General features: G+C 55.3%; 1 protein-coding gene across 2 annotated transcripts in view; it reads left to right on the top strand.

Moving 5' to 3' along the window:
* The first annotated feature begins 11,576 nt into the window (after positions 1-11,576).
* The window catches only part of CPT1A (carnitine palmitoyltransferase 1A), a 50,889-nt gene continuing 41,770 nt past the window's right edge, over positions 11,577-20,695 (top strand). The window contains exon 1 of one of the 2 annotated variants that reach the window (XM_040639574.1): positions 11,577-11,697. Coding sequence is in view for 1 of the 2 variants with exons in the window: in XM_040639573.1 (XP_040495507.1) it covers positions 20,620-20,636 (17 nt within the window). In the remaining variant the exon portion in view is untranslated. Of the gene's footprint in view, positions 11,698-20,618; positions 20,637-20,695 lie in introns of those variants that run through there. The other variant, XM_040639573.1, reaches the window with a different exon arrangement.

The raw sequence follows: 20,695 nt of genomic DNA, 5'->3' as shown, positions 1-20,695 counted from the left end.
TAATGTTAAATCAAGAAAAACAGAATAGAAGCACTCATATGCCCTACAACTTTCATTTTGTAAACAAGCGGGAAAGGACGTGAAAAGATCCGCAGAAAGCAAAAGACAGGAGGGCGCGTGGGAAGCGCAGTCCGTTAAGCAAGGTAAGCCTCGGGCTCGCGGTTTCCTCTCAGTTCCTGATCTCAGGGTCCTGGGATCCGGCCCTGCCTCCCCTCTGGGCTCCCGGGACTCTGCCCGAGCTTCCCTCTCCCTCTGCCCGTCCCACCCATGCGCGCGCGCTCTCTCAAATAAATAATCCATCTTAAAAATAAAACAAAACACACAGAGAGAAAGGAAATGTCGCCCAGTGTTACGTAGTGAGATTCCAAGCAGCATCGTAAAGCTTTTTATTGGACCGCTCAGGGTTTCCTGTGCTTGCACGACGAACGCACGCTAACTGTAATTTGAAAGCGTAATGAAGGCGGTCGGAGCAGCCGGCTGGCCGACCACCCCTGGGGCGCTGCGCGCGGGCCCCCGGGCGCCCCAGCCCGACGCTGCGCTGCCAGCCGCCCTGCGCGTGGGGTCCCCGCGCTCCGGTGCTCGCCAGACTCCGCCGGCGGTCCCCGCGCTGGGGGGCGCGCCGCCCCACTCCAGGCCTGCGCCGCCCCCTCCCCCCGCCGCCTCTCCCTCCTACCCCCTCCCCGGGCGCAAACGGGGCTGTGGGTGGGCCCCGAGGGCAGCCTCCGCCCGCGGGGCGGGAGTGCGCGCGCCCCTCCCCGGCCTGCAGGATACCCCGCCGCGCGGGGTGCGGGGGACCTTGACCGCGCCCTCGGCCGCGGCGGCTCGCGGGGCACCCAGCCCGGCACCGGAGGGGCGGCCGCGTCGCTAGGTGGCCCGAGCTTCCTGCACGAAAAGCACAAAGTCCGGGGAGCAGCGCGACGGGGCGTTTTTAACTTAACTGCCTCCTGCAACGGCCGGCGACCTCCGGTCTGCTGCTCCCGCCCCGTCTCCCTCCAGCGGGTCATTTCCGTGTCCCCACCCCATACCACCCCCGAATTTCCCGGCTCCTCTCTCCTCCCAGCAAAAGCGAGCGATCTCAAGGAAATAGCTTATGCGGCGGCCAATTAGCATCCGGCCGATTTCCCTCTTTTCCATTCCACCGAAGCTTCGGCGCGTTGGCCGAGCGGGGCCTCAGGCCCCGTCGCGGCTGCACTTCCGGATCTGGAGTGGGGCGGGGAGGCGCCTCGGGTCTTCGAGAAGGTGGAGTGTCCTGCAACCGGGCCCTGCTGGAGGACCAGAAGAAGGAATTGTCAGTCTCTTCGAGGGGCATCTGGGGAGAGACATCTTGGAGCAGGTGGTATCTGAGTTGGTGTATTTCAGGGTCAAGGTCAGAGTGGGAGCCAGGCACCTGCAGCCTCCAGACATTGGGAGCTGATGCGTGGGTGCTCTGGGCATCCACCAAAATGTAGTCTAGACACACAACAGACTATTAATCCAGCCATAAAAAGGAAAGGAGTCCTAACACCTGCTACGACATGGATGAACTGTGAAAACATGGAAGGACCCAGACACAAAAGGCCACATAGTGCTGGGTGTCATGTGTGTGAAATGTCCCGGGCACGCAAATCTGCCCAGACAGAAAGTGGAGTGGTGCTTGCCAGGGGCTGCAGGGCTGGGAGGACCACTGCTATTGGGAAGGGGGTTTCTTTTAGGAAGGAATGTGTGGGGAATGTTCTGGAACAGCACTGTGGTGATAGTTACACAACCTCGTGTATATATTAAAAACCACTGAATTGTACACTTTCAAAGGATGAGTATTACAGTACATGTGAGTCACATCTTGGGTTTCTTTGTTTTTTAGAGAGAGAGGGCACTCGCAGGGGGCAGGGAGGGGCAGAGGGAGAGGGAGAGAGAGAATCTTAAGGAGACTCCACACGCTGCACGGAGCCCGACATGGGGCTCGATCTCACCACCCTGAGATCATGCCCTGAGCCAGAATCAAGAGTTGGACACTAAACTGAGTCACCCAGGCAGCCCATATCTTAGATTTTTAAAAAGGAGGAGGGCTGTGAGCAGAGGCCCACGTGGACGTAGCACCGGCCCGGTTGCTGCCCATTTTGCAACAGAAGAACATGTACCCTCTCTGGGCCTCACAGGTGGGCAGGGCCACAGCCGAGCCAGAGCTCAGATGCCCTTGGAGCATTTTCTCAGGAGCGTCAGATCTACGTCTGACTTACCCCATCTCCCTCCCTAACATCTAGCCACGGCTCTGTACAAAGACAAGAGGTGAGTGGGGAAGGCACCCTGGGCAGCGGGAACAGTGGGAGCAGACACCCAGAGGCAGGAAGTGGGATGAAGTCTTGAGGCATGGAGCACAGAAGTCATGGAGGCTTATAAGCCCAGGCTGGGTGGCCCTTTAAGTGCAGATTTGGGAAGGCCTTCAGGGCAGGCCCGGTTTCACGGGTGTGCTGCCCACGCAGTCAGAAGAACCAGCAATCAGGTCCCTGTGGTTGCTTTAATGCTCAGTCGTCACCATCTTGAAATGCTTAATAATTTTGAACAAGAGTCTCTGCGCTTTCATTTTGCCTTGGACCTGACAAATGGCGCAGCTAGGTCTGCCTGAGGCCACAGGGTGCATCAAAGATGTTGTGACTCAGAAGGTGACCTTAGGCACAGCATGAAGAAGAACAGACAGGAGAGAAGTTTAGAGCGTCCTGAAGAAGACTTCGTGATAGGTTGAGGGCCTAGAAAGGAAGGGCCCAATGGGAGAGGCATGAGGGAGCTAATCCCCCATCTACCACCCATCCATCCACCCATCCATCCACTCAGCCATCCATCCACCCGTCCTCCCATCTATTTACCCATCCAGCCATCCACCCATCCATCCATCCACCCGTCCTCCTATCTATTTACCCATCCAGCCATCCACCCATCCATCCACTCACCCATCAGTTAATCATTCAGCTAACATTTCTGAGACACTATGATGGGTGAGGTGGGGTTACAAGGGTTTCCACCCTTAGGAACTTATGGTCTATTGAAAATAATAAGCTAGCCTCACCTACCCTGAGCTAGGCCATGCACCCTCGGTCCCACTCCCTGTTTTGTTTTTTCTCCTTCACCCTTTCTTTTCACATGAAAGAGTATTTGCTGCTTGCCTGCCTCTCCCGCCAGAACGTGGGCTCCTGAGGACAGGGCTTGGTCTATGGGCTCTATCACTGCTGAGTTCCAGTACCTAGAACAATCCTGGCACTTTGGAGGTGCTTAGTATATATTTGCCCAATGAATGAATGAATGAATGAATGAACGAATGAATGAATATGGGTCTGACCAAGGTTGGATTCAGATTTTTTTTTTTAAGAGAAAGAGAGAGAACAGATACACAAGTGGGGGAGGGAGGGTGAGAGGCAGAGGGAGAGGGAGAGAGAGAATCTTAAGCAGACTCCATGCCCAGCACAGAGTCTGATGCAGGGCTCGATCCCAGGACCCTGAGATCGTGACCTGAGCCAAAACCAAGATTCAGCCACTTAACCGACTGAGCCATCCAGGAGCCCCTAGATTCAGATCTTTTGAGAGCCCTATTTGCTAAGAGAATTAGGGTGACTCCCTCATATGTAATTAAAAAGATATATACTAAACTAAAATAAGTATAAGAAAATTCATCGAAGTTCTAATTTTCCCCTTGATGACTATTTGCTGCTTTCTGTGACACAGAAAATATCACACACACACACACACACACACACACACACGCTTTTCTCTGTGGCCCCACTCCACTGGCGCCTGAAGCTGGCCTTCTCCTTCTGGTGGGTAACTCAGCCCCGGGAAGCAAGTGGTCCATCATCGCACCTGGGGAGGGCCCCTCTGGTGAGGATTTGGGAGGCTCGGAATGGGGGTGCTATCGTGGTGGGGTGAGAGCTCGCAGGGGAGCACGGCTGGTGACCGAGGCAGGGCCAAAGTCAGAGGCTTGGAGCCACATCTAGGTTGGGAAGGGCAGATGGAGGTGAGCCAGGCAAGGCATCTGAGAACAGGTCCCAGGGGAGGAGGAGAACCTGGGGCGTGGGGTGACTCACAGGTTACAGAAGGAGAAGGCTCCAGGGAGGGGAAGATGAGGCAACAGTGAAATGCAGCACGGGATGGGATCCAGGGAAGGAGGCAAATGTGGTTTGTTAAGTGGCCTCTGCTGGTCCACGGGGCTCATGGGTCACTGCTATCACTTGTGAGCTTCGGGAGGACTTGTGCTGGACAGGGAGGAGGAGGTGCGGGATGGGATGGAGCACGGTGGAAGGGGGCCCCTGAGGATCTCACATTCTGCAGTCACTCCCTTGTTAGCTTGTTCCCTGGCATGCAGCAGGTGCTCAGTAGATGCTTAAAAGTTCTCCCACCGCTGGGAGAAAGCTCCACTGATGAGTTTGTTTATTCGACCCTCCTTCCATAAACGAGGAGGGCCTGCTAGGGACAGGAAGGGACTAGCCCGGGGCAGCAGTCGGGGCAGGGCAGGACTTGGAGCCCAAATGGTTCACAGAGCACAGGAAGCAGACTATGCGTGCTCTGTCTTGAACCCAGAATCTTGAAGTATTTTCTGCTCGGGATGAGGACCAAAGACAAGTGTTGTCAGGCTGGACAGTGCTTTCCTCGGGCCCTGATATTTCCAGTCATCCTAGAGCTTTTTTAAGGAAAAAGAAAATATGGAATACATTGGAAGTGCGAGGGTAGCAGCACGGGTGAGTGGAAGGGCACGGTACAAACTGTAGGGCTTGGGGAAATGGTCCCGTGGTTTGCCAGGCGGCCGCTGCTGGCCCAGGGGGCTTTGGGCGTGGGTGCCCCCANNTCTTTCCCAGCACGGTCTCCCCTAGGGTTGCACTGCTGCGGGAAGATGCTATGGGCGAAAAGAGCACCCCCCACCACCCCCAGCAGCTGTCATCGTCTCCGCCCTCAGATAGGTTCCACTTTGGGCGGCCTGAGAAGTGAGTCCGTTTACAGCAAGAGACCCCAGAGTCCCAGGAACGTTCGAGGCCCCGCCTGTCTCACCCTTCATTCCCTGAGACGCTCTGCACCAGGTGTCAGCCCTGAGAAAGGCCCCGGCTTCTCAGGCACAGTAATGTGTGTCAGACGGGGTTCTCAGTAAGTCAAAAAAGCGACTCAAATACAAAGGGAGCAAATGTCCAAGATGTAAATTTGTCAGTGAGGGATGTAGCAGGACCTCAAAGCAGTTCAAAGCAGGAGGATTCTAGAGGCTGAGTCCGGAGGCTCCGACAGAGGAGAAAGCTGGACCACAGAAGCTCCAGACCTTGCCCTACGCCCCTCCTCACGGGGCTGTTCGTCGGCACCTTTGTCGTGCCCTCTAATAAATCAGTAAAACTAAGTCAGTGTTTCCTGAGCTCTGTGAGCCGCTCTAGCAAATTCATCGGGCCTGAAGAGGGGTCTTTGGAACCTCTATAGCGGGTTGGTCAGAACAGGTGACATGTCACCTGTGGTCTGAAGTGGTGGGGATGGGGGGGGCATCTTGTGGGATGGAGCCCTTAACCTGTAGGATCTGATGCTCCCTGGGCAGTGGGGGTTTGGTGACGGGAAGTGTCAGAAGCAAAGCTCTCTGCTGGGGGGTAAAGGAGAAGCACAGGGAAGAGACACAGAGCAGGAAGAACTCCATTTTCCCTACACAGGAAGGTGGACGAAAATCTGAGTTTTTCCTAAATAGGTCCCAAACAGCTTAACATCCTATAGGGCAATGAAACCATAACTTTGGGGAATACTTTTTTTTTCTACCGACAGAAATCCTTTGCATTTCTGTGGGACAAAAATCTACTGGGTAACATGTAACTTTGTGTAGTCTGGGGCCTGGTCAAGATACGCTTCCCCAGAGAGGAAGCGAATCCGTGGATGGGCCTGTTAGACAATGAGCCCGTGAAAGAACAGTCAAATATCCTTTTGGTTTATTTCCGACTTTCAGATGATTTTTCTTCACCTGTCTGAGCTGGGAGTTTGTCGGCGGGCTTGAGAAGCTCCAAGACTGAAATTATTTCCCTCTGTTTGGGTGTGTGCGTTTTTCTGAGGAAAGGGTTGTAGCTGTCAGCAGATGTCCGTTAGTGACCCTCCCCACAGAGCGTAACAGCTACTGACCCAAGGGGCTAGCTGCCCATCTCCTCCTCCCTCCAAAGGAGGGGGGATTTGCTGCTTGACACAGAAGTCGTCTGCCAACGTTCTCAGTCGGCTATTCAGGCACCTGCTAATAGGCGCTATGGGAGGGTCACCTCTCCCCATCTTTGAGGCCCCAGTCCAGGCGGGCCCGGCTCCAGCTGGGGACCGGTCCAGCTGCCGACTTCCAGGACGCCCAGCTCAGTGCTCTGCTTTGTACCCAGCACGCTGCTCTGCTCACACCTGGAAGCTCAGGTCCCGGCCCCAGAGCCCACTCTCCGGGCCGGCTGGGCTCATGGGGACCTCGGAGATGACGGGGAGCTGAAGTCACAAAGGTGGCCCTTGAACTATTCTGACCTTTTAAAGAGGCTTAAAGAGGTTCCACATGTATTTGAAACGAAACTGTGCGGTTCAAAAGGCCCAACTTTTTTTTTTTTGCCCTTGGCCCGCAATGCACCAGGTCGTGGCAACCTGGACTTTGGAATAAACATCTGTTGAAAGCGAGACCAGATCGTGAGCTTTGGCTGTTGATCATATCTGCATTCCTGGTTAATAAACCAGGAAATAAGTTATTCATTGATTACATCTTACTGTTTACAAACAGAAGCTTTTACAATAGAGGCTCCACGGAGGGAAGCTAATATTCATAGTTAACACTTACACGGCACCTACTGTGTCCTGGGATGTTTAAGCGCTTCCCATCAGTTACTCATGTCATTTTCATCAAGGCTCTCCAAGGCCGCTTCGATTACTCTCCCCATATTACAGACCAGGACACAGAGAAGCTTAAGAGCACTCGGCAGGGCAAGCGGGAGAGTCAGGGTTTGAACCCAGGCCATGTGGTTCTGGACCTCACACCCCTAAGCCACTAGAATTACTGCTTCTCCAAAGAAGCAGTGGTAAGAAGGTTGTGCATTCGTGCCCAAGTGCCACATCCTCACCTGTGTAGGTGAGGGAACTGAGGCCCGGAGAGGGGGGTGAGATGTCCACGCAGCCGGCCAGCGGCAGAGCCAGGCTGGTGGCCAGGTGTGCCCACTCCCGGGCCCCTGCTCTTCTTTATTGTGATGCTTCCCCAGTAAGGCAAGCTTCAGCCAACCTTCCTCGTGCCCACAGCGGGCCCGTCGGGGCGCTGGCTACTTCCAGGTGCAGAGGAAACAAGAGTGGAGTCCTGGCCTTGGAGGGGAGGCGTGGCAGCAGGACAGGGAGGAGGAGTGGAGAGGAAGGTGAGGGGCTGGGGTGTGCAGGCCTCCTTTGCCACTCCTGCCCACAGCTTTGCCACCTCCCAGGCTCTGGACACTGTCACTGCTGCTCTCCCCGCTGTTCCCCTGCACCAGCAAGAGGCTGGCAGCTGGCCTTTCCTCCTCTCCCTTCTAACGCTGCTGTGTCCCCAGGCGAGTCAACTTTGTCAGCTCCTCTTCATGACCACCCAGATGGCTTCACTCTTGCCACCAAGGGTCAATGCCGCACCTACCTCGAAAACTATTTTAATTTTTTAGAAAGATTTTATTTATTTATTTATTTATTTGAGAGAGAGAGAGAGAGCGAGCGCAGAGCAGGGGCAGGGAGGGGGAGAAGGAGACGGAGAAGCAAGCTCCCCACCAAGCCGGGAGCCCAACACTCCCAATCCCAGGACCCAGGGATCATGACCTGAGCTGCAGGCAGATGCTTCACGGACTGAGCCACGCAGGTGCCCCTTAATTTTTAATTTTAAAAATTGAGGCTTCACACGCAGGTAGCAAGGAGCGTCACCACGGGCGTGATCTCGGGCATCCAGAGCCTGGAATTTCACATTACCCCACGAGGCCCCCGTGGGCTCCTTCCAGTGCTTCTCATCAATACCCATCACTGCAGTTAATATGCACCACTTGTTACAGAAATCGTACAGCGGATAAACATTCTGTGCGTTTGGCTTTCACGCAGCATAAGTTCCATAGGATTTGTCCACTTGCGTGCGGGCGTTAGTTTACTCTTTTTCCTTGCCGCTTATTTTTCTGCTCTGTGGAGAACCTGCAATGGATTTAACCGTTCTGTGGTGATGGCCATTTGGGTCGTTTCTGGATTTTTGTCCCATAGACATGTGCTCTCGTTTCTTCCCAGCAGATAACCGGAGCAGGATTGCTGGGTCGCAGGGCAAGCCTATTTAATGAAGACTACCCTTTGGTCGTTACTAGGAGCTCCTATCACCGGCACGTGGTCGAGCCGCGTCAGTCCTGTTTGCTGGCATCTGCATTACCTCATTTTGTCCTCACCAAACCCCAGGGATGCTGGCTGAGCAAACATTATCGCCAGCTGACGTGGGACTGCTGCTATTTGCCCACTACCTACCGTGGCCCGGGTTCAAGTTCAGAGGGGTTCGAAGCCCCGGAGAGGAGCGAAAATTACAGAACTTGGGGATTACAAAATTGTTTCCTTTGGGGAGCGAGAGCCGAGTTCCACAAAGTCTCACACGCTTTGGGATCAGACTCTGCTGCTGGGAACTGCCAGCAAGTAAGCAGGCTGGCGGGAGAGTGGCCTCAGCTGTGCTCTTGGCAGCCAAGAGGGCCTTACAAGTTTTGTGTTAGAATTGTTCTGCTATTTTAGGTTGGACAATGGTATTGAGGGTGTATTTTGTGTGTGTGTGTGGGGGGTGTTTTTTAAAAAGAACCTCAATCTTTCAGGGATCTGTACTCCAGCAGGAGCGGACAGAACTGCGGGATTTCTGGGTTTGCCTTCAAGAATTCCAGAGGCAGTGGCCGGAGGAGAGACAAACACGTTTGGCCCTCACTTGGTAATTGTCGAACCTGTTTTGTTTGGTTATCCAGGACTTTACGATACTGATCTTGTTAATTTTTAGATGCTTGAATTTTTCCATGAAAAGATATTTTTAGAGTAATAAAAGTGATAATAGAGTGATAATAGAGACGTAGGTGCATTAATTTGTTTGAAGATTTTATTTATTTACTTGAGAGAGACAGAATGAGAGAGAGCACACAAGCAGGAAGAGGCAGAGGGAGAGGGAGAAGCAGACTCCCGGCTGAACAGGGAGCCCAATGTGGGGCCTGATGCCAGGACTCCGGGATCATGACCTGAGCCATCATGACCTTAACCGGCTGAGCCACCCAGGCACCCCGACAGTAGATGCACTAAAAAAAAAAAGGTTTCCTTAAAGCCACGATAGCAGCTGTCACAGTATGCTCCATTCAAACTGGGCAAGAATTGAAAAACAACAACAACAACAACAGCAACAAACTGGAGCTTGAGAAAGACTCCTCCAGTTTCTGAGGCCAACTCGGGAATATTTTTGGCCCAAAGGGAACACAGGATCCGACAGGCCTGGAGGTCCCCAGGGGCCTAGCTCCTGGGCTTTTTATTAATAGCGGCTGCCAAGCCGCCCTAGGGAGCTGCAGTCCGGGGAGCAGAGCCTGGGGAGGGAATGAAGCCTCTACGCTGCCGCTGCAACTGCTTGCTGGTGGGCGTGGGCTTGCTCACCGTGGCCCGAGAGCCTAGTCACTGGGGCACAGGTGACCGCGGCAACCCGGTGGCCCCAAGGACCGCGGTCCTGCCCTTGCCCCTGCCTCGCCAGGCCTGCAGGTGTCACCGAGGCGGCACGCGGGGAGGGGTGCATGGTCAAGGCCGCAGAGCCCTGGGAACATACAGGACGCAGGAATAATCCCAGAGGGGAGCATGGCAGGGCTCGAGTACCCTTGGGCCGGGACCTGCACGCAGTGGGTCGGGGTTCTGGGGAAAGGAGGGAAGGGCATCTGAGGTGAGGGTGAGAGTCCAAGGCATCAGCGAGAAAGGCCTATGTGCCATGATTGTGGAGCAGAGGACACAGGGGCCAGGCAGCCACGCGCTCTGTGCAGGTGGGCCCTGGCCCAGCCCACTTGCTTTCGTGGGCTGTAAAATCTTGAGGGGAAGGGAGGGGGTCGCAACCTGGGACCGCTCGGGGGCCAGACAGGAGCCAGCAGGGGCAGGAAATCTCCAATTTCTAGCTTCAAAGAAATGCAAATTAAAATAAGGAGCGTTATCTACACCCTCTCCTCTAAGATCCGCAAAGATGAAAAGAACGGATAGTGACGGACAGCGCTGATGATCTCCTGGAGACCGTTCGGTTCCCACGCCTGGGTCAGAAAAGATGTTAGTAAGCTTTTTTGAGGGTGGCTTGGCAAGTGACACCAAATATGTCTCCAAAATGTTGCAGGTGCCTGCTCTCTGACTTGGTTCCTCCGCTTCTAGGACGTACAGAGAGAAACCAGAGCTCAGAGAGGCACGCTGACAGGCTGGTGCAGCTCTCTTTGTACCCGCAAGGGTGAAAAGGGGGTCTAAGTGTCCACGGGGCAGGTTAAACACTGCGAAAGAGGAGGTCATCTCTGTCTCCACGGGGAACTCTGTGAAAACAAGTGTTACAAATAGCACCTATCCTATGACTTCATTTAAAACAGCCAGCAGAGTGTGCATCGGTAGTTAGCTGCAGTAGTGGCAGTGAGGGGGGCGGGAACAAGAGGGAACTTTCATTTTCTCTTCTAAATCTTTCAGCGGTAACCACCAAATAATACAGACCAAAAGATGGAGGGAAGCGTGGAGTTTTAATAGCCAAAAGAAGTCATTGACCTTTAGGAGAGCCAGGTCTCTGTTCATATAACTGGTGCATTTACGAAGCACCTGCTGTGTGCAGGACCACCAGCTAGGGCCTGGGAGCATTTCAAAGGAAGAGGGGGAAGGGGCAAGGGTGGGTTGGGGGGAAACACTGCCCAGTCTTCCCTGAGCGCCCTGCGGCAGCTGTCCCCCAGCCTAGACTCCTGGGATCTGCCAGTGAGCAGTTTCCACCCCTGGCCCCTCTCCTGAGTTCAGTGGCTCACACAAGGATCTCCCCATCACTCTGTTCCCACCTCCAGGCACGTCTTTCCTGGGACCTACACTGCTTTAAGCGCCTGAATAATTAGTTTACCAAATCTTATCAAAGCCCCCGAGGGAGGGGGGAGCCACGCTGCCTCCGGAAAGCCTTAGCTGTCACTCCGGGAATAAGGTCGGATTTGGGGCATGGGCTCTGGAGTCAGACCTGGCCCCGACGTCGGATCCATTTTCTTAGCTGTGTGGTCGTGCTCAAGTTAGTGATCCTTTCTGCAGCCCCGGCTGGGATCAGCTATTTATAGGGGGTGCTTTGAGGATTATAGGCGGCAATGGCTGTAAAGGGCTAGCCTGAGCCAGGCACCATGCTAAGCGCTTTTATGGGCTTGGCTCAAATGAGCTGGCCCATTTTTCAGATGAGAAAACAAGAGTCTCCAGGGTGAGGAATCTCGTCTTGGGCCCCATGCTGGCAGAGGCGGAGGTGGCGAGTCCCCCAGCAGCCTCAGTTTCCTCACCTGACAGGCTCCCCTAAGAGCCGCCGAGGCCCCGCCCCGTCCAGGTCCCGCCCCCCGCCCGCCCAGCGCCGGGAGTCTCAGCCCCGCCCGCACCGCAGCCCCGCAAGCTTCAGCCAATCGGCTGCGGCCGGCGTCGGGTGCACTCGGCCTCGCCCGCGGCCCTCCAGCCCCCGGCTCTCGCTCGCTGCGCGCTCAGTCCGCTGCCTCCGCCGCCGCCACAGCACCTCCTTTCGCTGACTTGGTAAGGCTGGGCCGAGGCTGCGCGCGCGGCGAGGGCGGGCGAGTGGGTGCGGGCCTGCGGGCCGCGGCGGGCTCCAGGGTGGGGCGCGCGGGGACTGCCAGGGCCCGGACCCAGGCGGGGGAGGGGGCCGCGGGGCCACCGCGCGGACGGGAACCCCCAGCATCCCCCCAAGACAGCGGGGTTCGTCAGGAGGCCCAAATGGGAGCGCGGCAGGGACTCCCCACCTACCGCCGTGGGTTGGGTCGGGGGGGGGGTCTGCTCGGGTGCCGATCTGCGCGCGGGCCTTGGGTGCCGGTCTGGTGCGGCAGCGGGAGGGATGCTCAACCTTCCGAACTTGGCAGGATGCGCCAAGCTCGTGACTCCCATTTCTCAGGAGTGGGTTGGGTCTGGGGGTACGCCCGAGGGTCGGTCAGCCCGCCCGCTGGTACAGTGCCAGAGCTGGAGGGATGCTTGGGTCTCTGGATTTGGCAGGATGCCTCCGGCCTGGAGCCACTAGGGACGCCGGCTCCCTTTTCCTCTCATCCCACCCCTCTCAGGAATGGATTGGGTCTGGGGGTCCGTCCGAGGGTCGCTGAGGCTGCAGGAGGGATGCTCGGCCCTCTGGACTTGGCGGGACGCCACCAGTCCCCTTTCGATCCCGCCTCAACCCTTCCCCCTCCGGGTGTGGATTGGGTCTGGGGGGCCGTCCTGGGGTCGCGGGCTGGTCCCAAGCGGAAACTAGAGGGACGCTCGGGCCTCAAGACTCCCAGGTGCGCGGTCCACCGTCTTCCCTGCGGCTGCCCCCGCATTGCAGCCGTCAGGACACGCCCTTGACGCGGGGCTCCCGGCGCGGTCCGAGAGCCCGCCGGGAACCAGATAGGGAAGCCCGGTCGGGTCCCCGCTTGCGAGCGCCCCCCATCCCTTGGTGCGGCGCTGGGCGCAGGGCAGGTGGGCGCGGAGAGTCTGCCCAAGGTCGCGCCGGGCCCCAGAGCCGCGTGGGGGAGGGGCGTCACGTGACCAGGCCTGGGCTCTCTTGGCCAGCGAGCCCGGACGGCGCGGTCAGGGCGGCGGAGCGACCCGGGCTCCCGGGCCCCGACGGGCGCAGCCCCTAACCTCAACTTCCTCGGCGAGACTACGGCCAGGCCAGTTCCTTTCGTTTTGTTCGGAAAGGCCGTGGGTCAGCGTCTTTGTAATGTAAATTGGTGGTTGGCTTTCGTTAAAGCTGGAGGGAACGAAGGTGAGGGCCCACCTTACTTTTTTTTTTAACCCCAGGAGTTAAAAATCCCGAGTAATTAACCAGGTTCAATACAGAACAGACAGTACTCCCCACTTAGGACAAGGCTTTCGGTTCCTCTTGTGCTCCCTGTGCTGTTAAAATATTTAAGGGCAGATTGTTGTGGGAAACTGGTAACTTTGTAAGTTACCGAATAAAATGAAAATCCGTTTAACCTTTTGGAACGTGTATTTTGTTACACCATCTTCTTGCACCGGCATCCGGTTTCTGGTCATTCCAGATATTCAAGCGTGTGTATTTTCTTCCGAACCTCAAACTAAGTGATTAAAACATGGCCGAACTCACTGGTCTTTTATTTATGCCAGCAAGCATCACCCCTGCGCCCCGCTTTTCCAAAGTATTTAAGGGGACTCGCGGTAAGTGTGGCGTCCAGAGGACGTTAATGCTGATGGGCATGCCGGTCGTTGAGGCGAGGCAGTGTCGGCTTGTAAGTCATCTGGGGCCAACGTGTCCGATAGGACCCGAATGCAGCCCTCAGACCGCGCGTTTTGGGTGGTTCTGCCTCTGTGCGCCTGGGGGCTCCTTTTCGCATATAAACGACCGGTTTCCTTCCGGTGAAGCATTGCTAGACCTGACCTTGCATACTGAACTCCATCTGTAGGAATGGAATCAAACAGAGAAAAGGGCGTCTTTGGGAGTGCACATACTTTGTATCACAGTGGCAGAAATTGGCATCATGCACAGGCCAAAATAACCTTTCGAGTTTGTACTGAAAACAAGTGGCCTAACCCGGAGGCCATGGGAATAAACCTGGCGTCCTTGCTGCTGCCGCCCTTGGCCCGACCCTGGACCAGAGGTAACCCAGCGGCCAAGCCTGGGCCTCCGCGGAGTCCCGGGGGAGGGCCCGCGCTTATGCAACCCAGACCCCTCGTGCCCATTCATAGAAACACTGTTAATTTTTCCCTGGGCTTCGCAGCGAGTCCCTCCCGGACGCGCTTTGGACGCGCGGGGACGCGGTGCTGCGGTGCCGCCGTGGGACGGCATCGGGCGCACTAAGCCCTTAACTGTCCCCAGGGTTGGCCACGCAGGGCTCGGCCTTCCCACGGAGAGGCGCTGCGTGTCGCCGGGGGAGGAGGCTGGCAGCGCCGGCGATGCGCGCCAGCTCGCTCCGGAAGGTCTCTTCGAGCCGGGCGGGTGGAACAGGATCTGAGCGCCTGGGACGCGCCAGGCCGGGGGCGGAGCTCGTGGTAACCTTTCCCCTAGTTTTCGCAGCCGTCACGTGACGCTCGCGGTGGGGGCGGGGCGGGGCGCGCCTGCCGCAGCTGCCGGCGGTGCCCTCGAGGACGCGTTCCAGGCGAGCAATTAAAGACGCAGCCTGAGCTGCGAGGGCGGTGGGAAGGTGGGAGGCGGAAACGCGCGCCTGCTCCGGCCCGGGGCTCGTTCTGCGCTTTGATCCAGAGCAGTTTTTCCTTTGTTCGAGAAAAGGTTTAGTCATTCTGCGTGGTTATTGCTGGCAGGCGGGAGTGCTGCTGGTGGAAGCCTCAACTTCACTTCCGGAAGAACTGGTGGTTTTAAGGTTAAAATAAAATTGGCCTGTTTGGAGTGTGTTTCGGAGATTCTCGGTCTCCTACTCGAATGAGGCCTGTCTTTTCAGAATGGCTTGAGCCACTCCTGAGCTTCTCCTGCGGGGACTTTTCTGTTTTAAAGATAATAGAAGCACACGGTCCAAAATGAAGGCGGTGCCTATGGGAACAAAGCGCAGAGCTGGCCTCCGCACCGGGTCCCCGCTCCAGAAACCGCCACCCTAACAGTCTTTTTGATGCATCTAGAAATAGTCTAGGCTGTACAGGGCGTGTTGGTTTTGTTTTTTTTTTTTTTTTAAGTTTGGTAATTAACGCAAGTAACGAATATGTTCCGTTTGTTCATTTCTGACATTCTCTTGCCTCTCGTGAACTTCACCTTTTACCCCATACAAATACTGGGTGGACCTTGGGTTCCCAGCAGACCCTGGGCTGAAGCCAGCTGACGTTTTTGGGTTAAGGTGATTTGGACCCTCAGTTCCCCGGAATGTCCACCTTTACTTTAATGTTGCGTGGGTTGTTTTTCTGCCTAGGAATGTTTTTGGAAGTTAATAATTGAAAGAAATTTTGCTGCTGCGACAGTCTCCCATGTCTGAGTATACAGTGTGATGTTTGCCACCGTGGAGGGCGGGACATAGGGTGGCTGCTGCTCTCTTTGGGAAAGATTATCCTCTAGTTGTTGGACCCCAGGTTATTTAGATAAAAAAGAGGACTCCATACTCCAAGGGCGGTGGTTCACCCACCCTTCCCAGGAACCTGAGTGTCACCCTAGATTCTTTCTGACTGTCCCTAAGTCCCACCTGATATCTTCGCTTGCCACGTGGCTCTTAAACTCGGCTTCGCCCTCATTCCTGTGAGCCAAAATGGGCACTCATATATTCATCGAATGGAAAGAATGATTGAGACCCTTTCTCCGCTGGATTGCTGCAGCCTTCTGCCTCCAGGGGGTCCTTTGGGGCTGGGAAGTCCCTGCAAGGGGCATGAGGGGCAGGGGAAGGAAGCCGTTGGGTTCTTCCACTCGGTGCCCTTGCTTTGCCTTGTTACCATGGTTGGGGATTTCTGGGTGGGAGACCTGCAAACTTGTTACTTCCCACATCAAGGGACCAGTGACCCCTTCATCCAACCAGTATGCTGGCTTCCTCCGCTGGCTCTTGATACCCAGTGCACGCACCTCTGTTCATTCTGATGCACGGGTGGGAAATCAGCTCTGTGAGGACCGGGGTGTCAGGTTTCTGCAGAGTCAAGCTAGGGGTTAATTCCTTCAATTTAGAAGCCCCTCCCAGCTCCTCCCACTGCCCCACAAAAAAGCAATACAAGTTTGTATTACAAGCAAACACAAAATGATCTTGCCTTTAAGAAATTGCCTTAGGCTTGAACTCAAACTTTATTTTGAAAGGCTTCCTCATTTATGAGATAATGCATCTGTCACTAATTTTCCTAAATGTCAGCTCCTCTGCTGCCCTTAAAAAGATTTAACGTGAAGAGTTTTGGTTTCTTTCTACCTTTTCAAGCACGCCCTGTTGCACAGTGGGAGGTACAATAAGGTCTCCTAGAAATGAGCCAGCGACGTGCTGCAAGCTGAATGCCAATGTTAGATGGTCGGGGAGGTGTCAGGAAGGTACCAGATGCGCGGGGCGTGGGGCGTGCGGTGAGCGTGAGGGGGAGGGGTCTGGTGGAAAGAAGGCACGTGCACCCACTTTCCTGGAGCTCGGGACTGCAGCTGTGAGGGGTGGATTTTCTGTGTGCTTTCTGTGCCAGGAAACAATGTTATGATAAGGCGATGACATTTGCTCAAGGTCTCTTTGTCTGTCTGTCTGTGTCTCTCTCTCTCTCTCACGCACCCAGGGCCAAGTCAGTGGCAGAGCTGGAATTCGAATCCAGATCTGTGTTCTCCGAAGCTTGTGCTCCGTGCCTGTGACCAGCTGCTTCCCGGACCCCTGTGCAGGCAGAGGGCCTGGGTGTTAGCCTCACCCCCACCCCCGGTGCCCGCTGGGTGAGACACTGACTCAGCCGTGTGGGTTTTTCCTCCTCTGTAAAATGGTGCGGCTGACCCCTGTCGTTCTCTCGTAGGAGGGAATCCAGTAAGAGGCCCGATGTGAACACAGTTCCAAGGGTACGAAATGGGCATGGGTTCTAGCAAAGAATACCATGGCCGCAGGCAGATTTTATGGTCCCTGAGCTGGAGCTGGGGTTGACAAGTTCGGTTGCACTTGTGGGTACAAAGGTGAAGAGCATGTGTGGCCAATCCAGCCTGCCCGTGGTTTTAGGAACATTGGTGGGAACGATGTCCAGGTGTGAGGAGAGGTTCAGGGACCTCTCTTGGGAAGCGGGACCGCGGTCGCGTGGCTGGAGGCAGGCGCCTCTCTAGAAAATACCGGAATAGATAGTGCAGGGAGTTGGGGTGTGCCAAGACATTCTGTATTTTCTTTATAAAAATGTGCCCTTGGGGGGGCCTGGGTGGCTCGGTCTGTTGAGCGTCTGCCTTCGTCTCCTGTCCTGATCCCAGGGTCTTGGGATGGAGCCCCACTTTGGCCTTCAGCCAGCTCCCTGCTCAGCGGGGAGTCTGCTTCTCCCTCTTCCTCTGGCTTCCTCCGCCTTGTGTTCTCTCTCTCTCTCTCAAATAAATAAGTAAAATCTTTTTTAAAAAATGTGATCGTCAGTGACATTTCCTGAATTCTTTGCTCTTGCTCAGATCGTATTTCTCTGTCTTTATCTGACTAGCCGTTACTTCCCGAAGTGGGGCAATAGCAGGTATAAATTTGAATTTGCTTTATTTTTACTGTAGCTCCATGGGCAGAAGCTGTGTTTTTTTGGAGCTGTAAAAACAATGTATAATGACTCAGAATTCCCTCCATAATTAGCCCCGACTCCGCACGTTTACCCCATAAATGTGAATGGGGTACTATGATATCTTTCACCGCAGTACGTGAACTGTATGGCCAGTTAATTTTTGCAAATATTAAATTCTCTGTCGTGAATTCAAGAGACAGCATTTCGCGAGTGACAGTTCCTGCACGTTTCTGGTACCTGAAGCCTTCCCAGAGACGTCAGGTGAGTTTTGAGTTTTACACTTTTGCTTCTAAGATGCCTCCATTAGGTTAGGGAAATAATCTGTTTGTATGAATAGCACTTACTGAGAAAACACAAGAGCGCAGTTAGGGACAATCCTGTCCGGACCCGGCTCAGAGAGCGTATGTGCCCACATGCAGGTGGAGAGGGGCTCTTTCTACGTCACCGCTCCTTTTTACCTGCACCTAACTTCTCACCCTAATTGTGAATGTGATAGCAGGAATACTAAATACCAAAGGAGCAAGAAGGAACCTGAGCCAAGTCATGAGCCGTGCTCCACATGCAGGTCTGGGGAAACCCCTGGGCTCATGATAGCCTTCTAGAACCTTCTGCGTATTTTCTTGAAGTGCTGTGGGTAACAACACTGAGGCTGGCCTGGGTGCCACCTGGTAGCCCTATTTGCCAGGAATGTTGGCAAAACCAGCTTTGTGTAGCTGAGCAGAACCCCCCCCCCCCAGGCCCTGGTCGCTGGGCGTCGGAAGACGAGGCCGTCGATGGGAACTGCTCTGTCCTCCAGGAAAGACCGTGCTGCAGGCTCTGCCCACGGTGTCTCCTCTCGAGAGTGTTTCCAGGTGTGGTGGCCTGACTGTCAGCCAGCCCCAGCTTCCTCCCTGGTGAGGGACCCAGGCTCTGCTCCTGGAGACCCTGCCTGGTGTTCATGCTGCGCTAAGCCGTTGCTTCCTGTGGGCAACCTTGCTTCAGAGGATTCCCAACGGAGCAGCTGTCGACCCGCTAGAGGAGGTGGGCGGCTGGTCTCCGGATTTTAATAGCAGGCAGGGCCCGCTCCTGTGTGCGAGTAAATTATGCAATTCTAGTGGAGAGACTGGTGCCTGTGAATAAATTCAGCGTTGGCACCCGTCGTGCTTGCAGCTCCTGTAGTTTTATTGCTGACGGCAATCACATCGCTTCGGTTACAACAGAGTGACCTAATCTTATATTTGTGTAGCTTTCGGACTCTTGCGTGGAACTTTTAACGGAGTACCCAGTGCTTAACTTGGCAGGCGAACACGTGGGGCTTGGAGCCGGGCCCCGGGTGCGATCCCCAGCTCTGCTCTGTGCTGGCTGTGACCTTGGGCAGGTGTCTTGATACCCTCACGTTGGGCTGCTCCTTGGTAAGTGAGTGTCCATTTGCTGGCTTCTAGTGGGAAACGCGGGTGAGACGCGTATCACCTTGTCCGGCCTATGCCAAGTGGTTTGGTAGGAGGGCTCTTTGTACCTTGGTTGTTAAAAGCACAGAAACCAATCTGTACGCCGTTATCTGTCTATCTGCCTACCTGCTTCCTCTCCCCTTATCTGTTGGTTTCAAAGGTAGGTTGAAAGACCTAGAACGGCACTTAATTGCATATTTCGCATATTTCGGTTGGATGTCACAGGGCGGGTTTTATTGTTTGTTTATTACGGAGCTGATTTCCACATTTGAATTTTCCCCGGGCCTGTTTTGGAAGCGGGCTAAGCACTTTGCTGACCTTTCACCTCCTTTCCTTAGCCCGCTGCCTGTCCCAGAATCCGAGGGCTGGGGGTGGCGCCGGGCCAGTGTTCTCCTGGAGGGGAAGGGGACCCGGCTCAGGGATGGCTGGTGTTAGGGTTGGCGGGCCGCTGACCTTGTCGTCAAGGAGTTATGGTGAGAAATTACTGTCTGAGGAAGAGGTGGGTGGGAAGGACAAACAGGCACATTTGAAAAACAGACCAATTTATTGGTCAAAGATCTAGTGAGTGGCATTGGGCAGAGTTATCAAAATTAAAGTACTCTTACCGTAATGGAACAAGGTGGTGTAACATCACCCCCCACATCGTTCACTTGGCAGTCAGTGTTGGAGAGCTGACTGTGGTCCTCACTGGAGTCCGGGCTGAAGAAGGATTCGTGTCCTGGAGACGCCCCCCACTTCTGTTGGGAGACTAAATGAAAGATTGACAAGTGAGAGTCACCTCCAGCCGGTGCCGGGAGAACCCCCAGATGGAACGGGTGGAAGTCTGTTCTCTGGGCACGGGGGCTCGAAGGCCTCCCTGTAGGAGGGGAGTTTGAAGCGAGGTGTGAAGCCAGAAGATGGGAATGGAAAAAGAGCAGAAGGCATCCCAGCTGTGAGTTGGCCTTAGCAGGCCCCCTGGTCATGGGCGGGGCGGGGAGGGGTGCTGGTGCAAGTGGGGGAACTGGGGGAGATGGGCTTGGGAAGCCCAGAGGAAAAGCCACGGGATAGACCAGTGATGTGACTTTATAAAAATGGTGATAAATAGGTCGTTGCTGTCAACCAGAGTGCCTTCCTCTGGACTTGGTGTGTTTCCGAGAGCGGATTAGGGTAAGATGCTTAAGCGCTCTGGCCCAGACCTTGGAGAATCTCTGTCCTGTGGTGGCCTTCGTGATTTCTAAGTTCGCACCGTCACAGGGTGGCCATGCTCAGCCTGGCGCTGGGGCGCCCAGGTGTGTTCCAGGCAAGGAGGTTCGTGCACGCTCACGTCGGATGGGGCTCCCAGGTGGGCGCTGTGCACCTGACGCGGCCCGAGGGGATGTCTGCAGTGCCTGGGAAAATAAGCAGGCCCACAGCCCACCGCCTGCCAGACGGCGTAGACAGAGAGGGCATTCTGTCTCGGCACGTCTCCATGGCAGCTGGGGGTTGCTGCCTCAGGTGCCCACCTCCAGTTCAGCCCTGAGCTGATCTGGAAGGTGCACAGTGACAGTAGTCCCCCAGGGGCCTTCCCTGGCCCAGCCAGCTCCGGGGGAGGAGCAGCCAGCCTGTGCCCCCGGAAGGTGCTTCTGCGATCACTCTGTTCCCTCCCGCTCAGGTTTCTTTGTTTTTTTAAACCAAACTAGTTTTTTTTTTTTTTTAAAGATTTTATTTTATTTATTTGACAGAGAGAGAGACAGCAAGAGAGGGAACACAAGCAGGGGGAGTGGGAGAGGAAGAGGCAGGCTCCCAGCGGAGGAGCCTGATGCAGGGCTCGATCCCAGGACCCCGGGATAACGCCCTGGGCCGAAGGCAGACGCTTCAGCTTCACGACTGAGCCCCCCAGGCGCCCCTCCCGCTCAGGTTTCTGGTCCGAAGCTCCTCCAGTAGTTGCTCGGTGATGATTCGAGGGAACAAGTGAGTGACCGAAAGGGGGGTTAAGCTCTCTTTGCATGCGTCCGTGTTTTCTTTGCAAC

This window comes from Ursus maritimus, unplaced genomic scaffold (genome assembly GCF_017311325.1).
Source record: "Ursus maritimus isolate PB19 unplaced genomic scaffold, ASM1731132v1 scaffold_23, whole genome shotgun sequence".
In the NCBI taxonomy this organism is placed as follows: Eukaryota; Metazoa; Chordata; class Mammalia; order Carnivora; family Ursidae; genus Ursus; species Ursus maritimus.
This window is presented reverse-complemented; position numbering and strand designations above follow the sequence as displayed.